General features: G+C 39.7%; 1 protein-coding gene across 1 annotated transcript in view; it reads left to right on the forward strand.

The window, feature by feature from the left end:
• SYNE2 (spectrin repeat containing nuclear envelope protein 2) overlaps positions 1-13515 on the forward strand; it is a 288966-nt gene that overhangs the window by 165988 nt on the left and 109463 nt on the right. Inside the window, exons 55-58 of the mRNA XM_036246314.1 lie at positions 1791-1946; positions 4619-4759; positions 7190-7372; positions 8328-8462. Coding sequence (XP_036102207.1) covers positions 1791-1946; positions 4619-4759; positions 7190-7372; positions 8328-8462 — 615 coding nt within the window. The remainder of the gene's footprint in view (positions 1-1790; positions 1947-4618; positions 4760-7189; positions 7373-8327; positions 8463-13515) is intronic.

Here is a 13515-nt window from a genome sequence, read left to right on the forward strand (position 1 = left end):
GGTAGGGGTAGTGGACCATTGCATCTGGTCCTGATGTCGGCCAGGGCATCACTTCCTCTGGTTTTGCATGGGTGTGGTCGGGGGAGAAGGTCCGCTTTTCTGGGTCTAGAGCTGAAACACAGCTGACCCCTAGGTGTTATCTTTAGTTTGTCTAACTGTCTCTGTGGTCAGAGACTCAAGGCTTTGTTCCTAAGATTATTTGATGCCGACAAGAACCTCAGTGTTGCCCTGGCCAGTTTGGCTCAGCGGCTGGAGCATCGGCCTGCAGACCAGAGAGTCCTGGGTTTGGTTCCCGCTAAGGACAGGTACCAAAAATAAAGAACCTCAGTGTCCTGCAGGCTTAATGACAAAGGAGAGGGAAGGGGATGAGTCAGGGTGCTCCTAGGCTGGACAAGACCAGTTTGAATCAAAAGGAAAGAAGAAAAACCGGTCAGATTAAAGAAATGACATTTCTGTGCCATGACAAGTGGTTGGTTCCTCTGAGAACCAGCCCCCATCCTGAAGCTGTCTAGGGACACCCCAAAAGTTATCTCATTTGCAGAAACTCAGGTTTTGGTTGAAAATAAATAACCAAAGATACTACTTTTACCACATTTAGGAAATGTCAAGAGTTTTAGAAGCTTTGCCAGAAACCAGGGATGAAAACCAAATGGATATATTATATCACAGTATCCCAGGGGCTGTGCACATGCCCTCGTGTCACTGGGAAACTCATTTTTCAGGGTCATCTCTTATTCTGGTCCAATGATAACAGGCAAAATGACTTTGGGAAGTTTCTTCAAAAGTCATATGCGGTTGTTAATCGGTTGGTTATCAATGTTGAAAAAGGAAACTTACTCTCCCTCCCAGACACAGTCTCCCTGGGGAAGCAACCTATGTGTGGCTCTGAATGAAGACCTGTGCTCCTGGACTCGGTCTAGAAAAACAGGATGACCTGTCCCTCAGACCCCACCTTGTCTGCCTGGCATTCTTCTTTCCCTTTCTCTAGATTAGTTCTCTGCGTGGTGGAGTCATTCATTCTTCAGGGCTGTGACTCCACCCATTAACAGGGATAGCGCTGCTCAACAGCTGCTCTAAAAACAAAACCAACCCCAAAAAGCCACAGCAAAGTCAAAAAGTATTTTTCCACTTGATCTTTGGGAAACTTTCCCAAACAAATGAGTTTCTCCTTTATAATTAGTGCAGGAGAACGTAGATCAGATTTTGTTTCTAGGCCACAGCCAATGGACTGTTTGTTCAGGTTTCTTTTATCTCCTGAAACCCACATTCTTTGCACGGAACTGGAACCCTCCTCTTTGAGAGAAGCTGAGCTCTGCTGGGCTGTCTAATTACATGAAAGCAGACACTTCTGCTTCAAGCATAAGAGCTTTTAGTGGCCTTGACTCATTGTGATGATAATGTAGGAAGAAGCAGAAATGGCAACAAGTTAATAACAACAAAAAAAACTTCTTTGAAACTTTTTGCTACTTGCAGCTTTTTAGATCAAGGATGCCACTGAGATACAGTTAAATCCCAGAGGTACTTTAGAAGCAGGAGATGTTGTAATGTCTTTTCAGAACAATGGTTTGACACTGTGAAGAGAGATCAAGTTTAATTCTTACAAATTAGAAAGCATCATCTGACCAAGAGGAGTATCTCTCAGGCTTAATCAACTTGTATCAATACTGAGGTTTTGTGATGCAAAACGTGCTCATTTAAATCATAAGGATGTGCGGGGAAAGCGGCTTTTATTTTTGGAGTTAAACTCTTCCCCCATCCTGTGAGTATTGAAACTCTCTTGATGTTTTTAGGAGCTTCAAAGCATTTTTAAGAAAGGGAAGCTAACTTTTGAGAATATTATGGAAAAGCTCCGAATCAAGTATTCTGAAATGTACACCATAGTTCCCGCAGAGATTGAATCCCAGGTGGAAGAATGCAGAAAAGCTTTGGAAGACGTAGAGGAGAAGGTAATAATGTTTGTACTAGTGTTATTATTTATGGAGTTGAATGAATACAAAGAAGAAAATATTTAATAATTATATTTCTATTTGCCTTGATTCCTGCTATAATTTCTCATAAAGTTTGGTTAAGTGGTAATTTTGTGTATTAAATACTAAGGTGAAATTGCTCTAAAAAGTGACATAAAAAACAGAATTAGGTAATCTGTTTATTTTTTTTTTAAGTGTCATGATGCTTAGTTTTTCTCTTGCATTTAAAAAATAGTTATGGATTATCTCTCATTTGACTTTTTAAAAAAGAAAATGACAGTCACTTTAAAATTTTGGACATTAATAATACTTTGTTTTAAAACAAATTTCCTGTGTACATTTTGAAACAGCAAAAAATACAAATTTCACAAGTCATTAGGAATAGCACTTAACACATGGTCTTTCTAATGATAGTGGTAGCACAATTCTCATAAGTCATTTCTAGGCACATCTTGATACCTGAAAGTCCAGGTTAGAGGGGTGGGCAATGTTTCATGGTGTAGGTATAGGAGTTTAGCAAGGCATTGTTATTGAATTGTAAAAAGACAGCCCAAATCCAACAGAACAAAATTCTGTTTGATTCAGCGTTCACGGAAGGATTTTTTGTATTGCTTTTTAAAGCCTAGAATACCTCTAACTTAGTAAATAAAATAGATATTAAATGCACACAAACTAAGATTTCAAATTTAGTTAACTTCTGTGCAGATTTCTTAGGAAAATCTAACCTATGTCAAAAGCATGTAAACTCCTAATATATACTTATAAGAAATCATGTTGATTTAGCACACTAAATATCTGTTATGAGGTACTTTCCCAGGAATCACGTACTATTGATTTTATTTTAAGAGAATACTAAATGGTTTGAGAGAAAACTAAATTTGTTCTTGTGAATACTTCATGTGAAAATCCCTAACGAAGTGAATTCATAATCAAAATTCGTCCTTTTGTTGTAGACCAATGAGACAGACCAGACTCAGACTCCGAACTGGGTTCAAATTAAGAGAGCTTTATTAGCCACACTGCGACTGTCCCATCCTATGCAGAGAGAGCAACCTCGAGTTCTGGGGGAGGGCTGCTTATATGCTTATATAGTTGTCTTAGCCCTAGTTAAGAAATTGGGCTAAAGGTTTGTGAGCAAGCAAGTAGGTACAGAAGCAGGTATCTGTGGTTAGCTGTTATGCCTGAGGGATGAATTAACTATACAATGGGTTAACTCTGGCTGATGTGTATCTTCTTCCTTTCTTAATGGAAAATTTTTTACTGTATATTCACATATCATGTGTTTGTCCTTCACACTTTGAATTTAAGGTTGAAAATTTCAACTGCAGCTTATGCATTTGTTGCAAACAGTAACTGATTTTATTGTGTGATGTGTCTAAAGGACCCAGGCAGCAGGCGCAGGCAGTACCATTCTGTATGATTCAGACAGCAGCGTGTTTCCCTGAATCACGATCTTTCCTAATGTTCCTAAATGATGTACGTTAACTGCCAGTGGAATAACTGCCCAGAATATGAGAAAACTTTATTGTGTGGTAATTGTCACATAGCAGTGAAAAGTTACAGCAATAAAAAACCCAACACAGGCTTATTTCCCCCTCAAATTCTTGACTGTGGTATATAGCCTGTGAAATAAAAACATTTTATAAAATTATCAACAGATTGATGTAAAAAGAGGCTGGACTCTGGAGTCTGGCAATTCGGGGCTTCCAGGGATAAGTTTAACCACTACCTGACAAGCAACCTTAATTTAAACAAGTCATTTAGCTTGTGTTTGGTTTCTGCATCTGAATACTATTTTGGGGGGATGTTCTAGTCTCAGTGGTTATCCAGATATAGTGGTTTTTAAAAGAGTTAAAGGATTAAACAAAGGCATTAAGTATTATTTCATTATTGAGTGGTTGTTGGTAGAAAACCTTATCAACATAGCCTAAAAAAACAATAACCATGAACACAAACTAATCAGGTATTTGAAAAATAACACATTCAACATTCATTTATTATCTTTTCTAGCCCAAGTTATTTTTCTTAAGAAAATCATTCAGGTAAAAAATTACACTGTTCAGCAGCTAGATTTCTGATTGTTATGAAAACACACTAGACACATTCACACAGAGAAAACTAAGCTCTGTGCATCCTCAAAGTCATTTTACCCTAATGACTATTAAGGTGGGAATTACCTTTTTTAAGTAGCTTGAAAATAATTTTAATTTTATTGAAAACAGTTCTGTACAGAGGATTATCTCATAAAATGGAGAGACTATAATAAATAAATTTATCTCAGGAATTCTTTCATATTGTTTGCTCCATTGGGTATGTTTTTTTGTTTTTGTTTTTTGTTACGTGCCCCTAGCGGGAACCAAACCCAGGACTCTCTGGTCCGCAGGCCGGCGCTCCAACTACTGAGCCAAACCGGCCAGGGCTCCATTGGTTATGTTTCAAACAGTCCACTCAGTAGTTTTGTCGAGCATAGCATGTATCTATAAGTATATACTGTGGATTATATTCAACAAACTTGTATTGGTTGGCTTCCTTTTCTCTCTTTTTTTCTTTTGGTACGTGCCCCGTGTGACTAACCTTTTTATCATTTGAACCTGTGACTAGACTACAGAAAACGTCTCTAAACCAAATGTGTCTGTCTCCCATTGTTATAGATTAGCAATGAAGTCTTGAAAAGTTCACCATCATATGCAATGAGTAGAAAAATAGATGAAATTAATAACGGGCTTCATAATGTTGAAAAAATGTTGCAGCAGAAAAGCAGAAGTATTGAGAAAGCTCAAGAAATTCAAAAGGTAACATTCTCCTTTAAATTTCTTTGGCATTTGGTATTCTCCTGTTCGTCCGTCATCACAGGGTGTGCGCTTTGGAATAATCTGAACTGCAGAGATCCTAACCCAGCTCTCCAGGGCCCCCTTTACTGAGGTATCACCTGCAAAAGCACGGTATAGAAGGTTGCGTTTAAGAATTGTTGTCTGCCCTGCCAGTGTAGTTTGGTTGGTTGAGTGTTGTCCCATGTACTAAGAGGTCATGGGTTTGATTCCCCATCAGGGCACATACCCTGATTGTGGATTTGATCCCTAGTAGGGGTGTGTATGAGGCGGCCACTCAGTGTTTCTCTCTCTCCCTCCCTTGACCTCTCTCTCTAAAATCAATAAAAACATTTAAAAAAAAACAAAAACCAATGCTATTGGAGATTTTCGCATTAAAATAAAAAAGAATTGTTCTCAGTTTTTTTATGGTAGAAATATACTCTACCCCCTGAGAGCCTATAATTGTGAACTGGCCTTTTCATTAGTAAAGGAGTGTAAGGATCTTGGTAAGACTGATATAAAAATATTATAAATAGCCCTGGCCAGTTTGCCTCAGTGGTTAGAGTGTCTGCCCACAGACCAGAGAGACCCAGGTTCGATTCCCGCTAAGGGCACGTACCTTGGTTGCCGTTTGTCTTCTGCCCCGGCTGGGGTCATGTGGGTGGCAACCAGTCGATATGTCTCTCATGTCGATGTTTCTCTCTCTCCCTCCCTCCCTCTCTCTCTCCTGCTCTATCTGAAGACAAATACAAAAATGTCCTCGGGTGAGGATTAAAAAATATATACATATATTATAAATAAATGTAAATATATAAAATAAAGGTTAACATGTTTCTGTGTTAGAGCATTTTTTAGAGTCTTTGGTTTTGTAAAGTGAAATAATATTGGGGAATAAAATATGGAACATTTATGAAACTTACTTGATTAAAGAACATTTTACCTGGCTGGTATGGCTCAGTGGTTGAGAGTTGACCTGTGCACTAAGAGGTCGCCAGTTTGATTCCTGGTTAGAGCACATGCTCAGGTTGTGGGCCACATCCCCAGGAGGTGGCTAGTCGATGCTCTCTCTCATCAATGTTCCCATCTCTCTCTACCTCTCCCTTCCTCTCTCTCTAAAATCAATAAAGAAAAAAAAATTAAAACAACAACATTTCAATAGGATGTCAACTGTAATTAAAAAATAAAAATACTCTGTTAGGTGAATAAAAATACAATAACAATAAAAATATTTCAATAGGATCTGAATAGTATTAACTTTTCTTTAGACTGCAAGGGGAAACAGGAAAATAGAAATTCCAATTTTATTTTCCTTGTAAAGTGTCTTAAGAAATAAAGTATTAGGTAAAACTACATTAACATAATATTGCCCCTTTCACTCCCAAGTAAACTCTGCATATAGAGAATATCTTATTCTAGTCTACATTTTAAGGAACTGTCCTGATATGAATGGAAACTTTTAAAAATAGCTCAGAATATGGTTCACTAATGGGCAACATTTTGGACTCTTAATAAATAGAGGAATATAATTTAAGCAATCAGATTTCCCCATTTCTAGAAATTACATTCTTAAGCAAATATTAAGTAAGAATTCACAATTTTACCTGTAAGATATCCTCTGGCCAGACAAGTCCAGGTTTGAATCCAACCTATCAGTTTCTTGAGCCAAAAGCAGTTGCTACTATTACAAGGGGCTAGAATTTGCTGCTACTGCATTAATCCTGAGTTAGAGCAGATACTTTCTTTTTTTTTTTAATCCTCACCCGAGGATATTTTTCCATTTTTTGTACAGATAGAGTGGGAGGGAGAGAGAGGAAGGGAGAGAGAGAGAAACATCGACGTGAAGGGACACATCGAGTGGCTGCCACCCACACGACCAACCAGGGCCGGGGACAAACTGCAACCGAAGTACGTGCCCTTAGCGGGAACCGAACCCGGGTCTCTCCGGACCGCAGGCCGACGCTCTAACCGCTGAGCCAAACTGGCCAGGGCAGAGCAGATACTTTCTTTTGGTTAGTTTTATTTTTGTATTTGATAAAAATTGTCTTCTAGAAAGTACGTGTATGCACTGGTGTAAGTTTAACTAGAGTCCTTTTAGACATAACATTAACTCATCACTCTTGAAAGATTAGGGTTGTGTTGACCTTGTTTGGTGTCATTCATCTCTGGAAACGGCCAGGTCTTTCTGCTCCCTTACAGCTAATATGTACTGAAATGAATTAATACTGTTAGAGTTAAGAGGCCTCAGGAAGAGCGTTTTTTAGTCTAGGTCACAAGTGACTGCTGGGCATACGTGAATAACTGTGACTGGTGTTTTGGTGGCATTTACAAGTGCAGTTAGTGTGTGAACACTAGGAATAAACACAATATGCCATGACACCTGCATTCAAGTTGACTTATGATCTCTTTCTCCAGAAAATATGGGATGAGCTGGATTTCTGGCATTCCAAGCTCAATGAGCTGGATTCTGAAGTTCAGGACATTGTTGAACAGGATCCAGGACAGGCGCAGGAATGGATGGATGACTTGATGGTTCCTTTCCAGCAGTATCAGCAAGTATCGCAGAGAGCAGAATCTAGGACCTCACAGTTAAATAAGGTGCGATGGTAATACGTGGTAACTACACATAGCATGTAGTGGTATTGAGATGGATTTAAAACAAATGTATTCAGAAGCATCCATTTTCCCTCACAGCCACGCATAAGGTCCAGGTGGGCACCGAGAGGACAGATTTCGAGGTTGGCATAAGCAGGAAGTCTAACTGGGCAGCATAAGCAAGTATCCAAAAGTCAGACCCCAGCACAGCATTTCTGGTAGGCAGTCTCTCGAGTCCAGGGAGGGAGCCAGCAATAAGAAAGAATGACATTTGGAAAAAGACACCTCTCTTTCCCTTCTAAATGTGGGTTGTGAGTGGGTGACCGGTACATATGACTTAACTAGCATGGGACAGGGTCCTGGTGTCGGAAGAACTGCAGTATTATAGGACAAGTCCCTGTGTAGCAGGACAAAATAGAATTCTGGTTTTCAGAATGAAGCATACAGTGGGAACCAGGGTAGTTGCAAGGCTAACTCAGAACCCTTGCTCAGAACCGTAGCTTTGGGGTGGAACTTCTTATGTCCTTACCAGCTGTGATCAGGATTAGTCTTAAAAGTTGAAAAGATCAAGCCCTGGCTGGTTTGGCTCAGCAGTGGAGCGTCGGCCTGCAGACCAGTGAGCTGCAGGTTTGATTCTGGTCAAGGGCACGCACCCCAGTTGCGGTTCTGTCATGTGGGAGGCAACCAGTTGATGCGTCTCCTTCATGTCAGTGTTTCTCTCTCCCTTTCTCTCCCTCCCACTCTATCTGAGGATAAATAGAAAAATATCTTCAGGTGAGGATTTAAAAAAAAAAAAACATTGAAAGGATCAGAACTGGAGTCGGGGTGGGCAAGTCCCTCTAGCCATGGGGAGTGGAGCCTTGCAACTAACAGCCACGAATTCTTCATTCAAGAAATCATTCAAACTCAAGTAGAAGACATCACTCAGACTAAGTTGGGTGCCACCTCTCTTTCATAGGCTACCATTAAGATGGAGGAATATCATGACCTTTTGAGGAGTACTGAGGCTTGGATAGAAAACACCAGTCGTTTGCTGGCTAACCCTGCTGACTACTCTTCAAAGACACTGAGCCACTATGCCAGCACCCTTCAGGTAAGTGTTCCTTTGATGGTTCCTGGGTGTCATAGAATCTGCATAATGATCAGTGGCTTAGCTAACCATCATGGTGGCCCCCACACACACACCTGTACCCCTTTATCTTGAAAAACCACCTTATCCTCAACCATGCCAAATGGCGGAAGGAAGTATGGAAGAGTGGCAGGCTCTAGACAGGGATTTTGGAGACCAGGATCTTGTTCTCTCGGTCCTGATAACTACTACATGACTTTTTGGGTAATTTACTGTACCCTCCATGGGCCCCAGTTCCTCAATCTGTGAAGTGAGAATGTCACTCCGAATGGTGATGGTTTTGGTTGGCAGAATTCTAAGATGGCCCTTAGTATTCTTGGCCTCTGGTCCCCTGGTGTACATGACCTGTATCATCCTCTCCCCTGAGAGTGGGAAGGATTATGAGTATGTGATGAAATGGTCACTCCCTCGATTAGGTTACATTATCACATTGCAAAGGTAATGGGATACGCACTCCCATGAATACATGATTAATCATGGTTATGTGATTATAAGACTGCCTGGTAGCAGACTGGAGAGAGACTATCTTACTGGCTTGAAGAAGTAAGCTGCCATATGATGAGAGGGCCATAGGGCTAGGATCCCAGGGGGGGCCCCTAGAAGCTGAGAGTGGCCTCCAGTCAACCACCAGCAAGAAAACTAGGATCTGATTCCTAGAACTGAGTTCTGCCAACAGCCTGAGTGAACTGGGAAGAGAAACTGTGCTCCAGATGGCACCTTGATCACAGCCTTATAACATTTTGAGCAGAAGGCCCACCTACTCTGTTCCTGGACTCTTGAACTATGGAACCTATGAGATAATAAATGTTTTATTTTGAGCTGCTAAGTTTGTGGTAATTAGTTACACAGCACTACAGAACGAATCCATGCTTCCTTCCAATTCTAGCATGCCGTCGTTCCAGATCCCCGTCCTTCCTGGTGCTCCCCAGGGCCCGGTGTCTCCACGCTAGCTTACAAAGACAGAACAATTTGCATGTATTTTTCTGCTTGAGGCCATGACCGCGAGTTCTTCCTGGTGCCACATATTGGCTTACGTTTTATGATGAAGGCATATTTCACTTCTATTGTACTAGTTAGCCATGAGTAAGAATCTCTTAGAAAAAAGTTTATCCTATAACAATTCTTAGAGTAATCAGACCTCAAAGTAGATCCAACTGCTTTTTACATCTTTAGAATAGCACAGTGTGTTCCTAAGTGAACAACTGACATCCTGCCTCCCTGATATTTGAGATATTTTTCAACTATGGCAACAGTTATAAAGATGTTACCATTTGTTTGTTTCTTCCCCCTTGCCTGTGATTTCTGCCCCCACCTCTTGGGTTGACTTTCCACATCCCCCTTTATTTTAAATTTCCTATATTTTTTTTTATCATTTTAAAGAGTTTGCAAAGACATAAGAGAGAAATGATGCCTTTTCCCTCAAATGTTTATTATAAGTTTTTTTTTAGGCCTTTTATTTTGATTTTTTAAATTAATTAATTAATTTTTATTATAGATGTTTCTCCTCTTTCCCCCCAGACACTCTCCTCCCTATCCCCCCCACCCCAGCATTGTTGTCTATGTCTATTGGTCATACATGCATATAAATTCTTTGGTTTATCACATCTCCCCCCCCCCCCCCCAGCTTATGTTGTTTATTATATTCCACAAATAAGTGAGATCATGTGATATTTGTCTCTCTCTGATTAGCTTATTTCACTCTACAGATCCCTCTGTGTCATCTCAAAGGATGAGATCTTTCTTACAGCTGCATAGTTTTCCATTGTGTATATGTACCACAGCTTTTTTATCCACTCATCTATTGATGGACACTTGGGCTGTTTCCAGATCTTAGCAATTGTAAATAGTGCTGCTATGAACATGGGGGTACATATATTCTTTCTGATTGGTGTTTCAGGCTTCTTAGGATATATTCCTAGAAGTGGGATCACTGGGTCAAATGGAAGTTCCATTTTTAATTTTTTGAGGAAACACCATATTGAGTTCCATAGTGGTTGCACCAGTCTGCATTCCCACCAGCAGTGTATTAGAGTCCCCTTTTCTCCACACCCTTGCCAGCACTTGTTGTTTGATGATTTGTTGATGGTAGCCATTCTAGCAGGTATGAGGTGATACCTCAGAGTCATTTTAATTTGCATTTCTCCGATGATTTGTGATGTTTTTTATATGTCACTTGGCCATTTGTCTTTGTTTTTTGGTTTGGAAATTTTTTTTTTTCTTTATTGATCTTAGAGAGAGAGAGAGGAAGGGAGAGGGAGAGAGATAGAAACATCGATTGGCCGCCTCCTGCATGCCCCCCACTGGGGATCAGGCCCACAACCTGGGCATATGCCCTGACCGGGAATCGAACCGGCGACCTCTTGGTGCAGGATTGACAGTCAGCCACTGAGCCACACTGGCCGGGCACTCTTGGCCATTTGTATGTCCTTTTTGGAGAGGTGTCTACTTAGGTCCTCTGCCCATTTTTTTTTTTTTTTTTTTTATCTTCTCCCGAGGACATTTTTCTACTTTTTGTTCAGATAGAGTGGGAGGGGAAGAGAGAGAGAGAGAGAGACAGAGAGAGAAACATCAACATGAAAGGGACACATCGAGTGGCTGCCTCCCGCATGACCCAACCAGGGCCGGGGACAAACTGCAACCAAGGTACATGGCCTTAGTGGGAACCAAATTCGGGTCTCTCTGGACCACAGGCCGATGCTCTAACAAACTGACCAGGGCCCTCTGCCCATTTTTAAATTGGGTTCTTTGTCTTTCTTTTGTTGAGTTGTATGAGTACTCAGCCACAGCAGTCTTGAAGAAGAAGGACAAAGTAGGAGGGATCACAATACCGGACATCAGGTTATACTACAAGCCATTGTAATCAAAACAGCCATTGTAATCAAGAACACGCATATAGATCAATGGAACAGAACAGAGAACCTGGAAATTGACCTAAGACATTATGCTCAATTAATATTTGACAGAGGTGGCAAGAGCATACAGTGGAGTAAAGACAGCCTCTTTAAAAAATGGTGTTGGGAAAATTGGACAGCTGCATACAAAAAAATGAAACTAGACCACCAACTTATACCATACACAAGAATAAACTCAAAATGGATAAAAGACTTAAAAGTGACTCATGAATCCATAAAAATCCTAGAAGAAAATATAGGCAACAAAATTTCAGACACCACACGCAGCAGAATTTTTACTGATACACGCCTAAGGCAAGGAAACAAAGGAGAAAATTAATACATGGGACTGCATCAAACTTAAATGCTTCTTCACAGCAAAAGAAACAATCATCAAAATGGAAAGGGAACCCAGTATATGGGAGAGTATAATTACTAATGATACATCAGATAAAGGGTTAATTTAAAAAATATAAGATTTTTTCAAAACACTGTACAAGACTGAACTGGGGCAAACACAGTTGAACTTTTCTACCTTCTACTGACACAAATGTAAAAGTGTGAATGAAAGTATCTCTTATTTGCTGGCCTTCAGAGCTAGAGCTGAGTAGATCTCTAGCCTACATTCAAGGGAGCTTAGGATGATAAGAGCATGAATAGCAGGAGATGGAGATCACTGGGGCCAACTTAGAAGTTTCCTGCCATAAGCCATTATGAGCAAAGCTGCTATGAACATTCATATTTAAATCTTTGTGTGGATATATGCTTTCATGTCATCTCATTAGATAAATACCAAGGAATACAGTTGCTGGCTTTTATGGTAAATATTTAACTAGATAAGAAACTGCCAAATTATTTTCCAAAATGGCAGTAACATTTTTCCAAAATGGCAGTAACATTTTTCATTCCCACCGGCAGTGTGAGTTCCAATTTCTCCATAGTCTGGTTTGCACTCAATATTATGTCTTTTAAATTTTAGCCTGACATAGTGGTATCTCGTGATTTAAATGGCATTTCTCTAATAACTAATGCATTTCTCTAATTACTAATGATTTATGTATTTGAGAGTGTTTTCATGTGTTTATTTGACATTTGTACACTCCTTTTTGAAGTGTTAGTTCAATTTTTTTTTTGCCTATTTTAAAATTTTTTCTTTGTCCTTTTATTTTTGAGTTGTAAATTTATTTTAAAAATATTCTAAAAACCAGTCCTTTATTAGATAAGTGATTTACAAATATTTTCTCCCAGTCTGTGACTTCTTTTCCTCATATTGTCTTTCAGAGAATACATGTTATTAATTTGATGAAATCTAATTTATTAGTATTTTTCTTTCATGGATTATTCTTTTGTATTGTATCTAAGAAATCTTTAACCCAAGGTCACAATGACTTATTCCTATCTTCTAGAAATTTAGTTTTAACTCTTCCTTTAGGTCCATTTAGGACCATTTAGGTCCATTTTGGTCCATTTAATCCATTTCAGGTTAATTTTTGTACATAGTATAAAACAAGAGTCAAGGTTCATTCTTTTTTCTAGAGGGATATCCAGTTATTCTAGCCCATTTGTTGAAAACAGTCACCATGGAATTACTTCGGTGCTTGTTGAAAATCAGTTGACCCCCATGTATGTGGGTATATTTCTGGGCTCTCCTGTTCTGCTGATCTGTCAGTCTGTTTTTGACCAATGTGACAAAGTCTTGATTGCTATAGTTTTTATGGTAAGTCTTAAAATCAGGTAGCATAAATTCTACAATTTAGTTCTTTTTTCATATTTTTTTTTGCATTTCTAAGTCTTTTGCATTTCTTAATTGATTTTTTTAGAGAGAGGAAGGGAGAGAGAGATAGAAACATCGATCAGCTGCCTCCTGCAACTCCCCTTCCCCCACTGGGGATTGAGCCTGCAACCCAGTCATGTGCCCTGACTGGAAACGGAACTGGGACCTCTCAGTCCATGGGATGAGGCTTAATCCACTGAGCCACACCTGCCAGGTGCTTTTTATATAATTCTTAGAATCAGCTTGTCAATATCTACGAAGGTCTGTTGGAATTTTGAGTGTGACTGCATTTATTCTGTAGAACAATTTGGTGAGAATTGACATTTTACCTATATTGACTGTTCTAATCTGG

The sequence above is a fragment of the Molossus molossus genome, unplaced genomic scaffold, assembly GCF_014108415.1.
Source record: "Molossus molossus isolate mMolMol1 unplaced genomic scaffold, mMolMol1.p scaffold_m16_p_1, whole genome shotgun sequence".
NCBI classification, from domain to species: domain Eukaryota; kingdom Metazoa; phylum Chordata; class Mammalia; order Chiroptera; family Molossidae; genus Molossus; species Molossus molossus.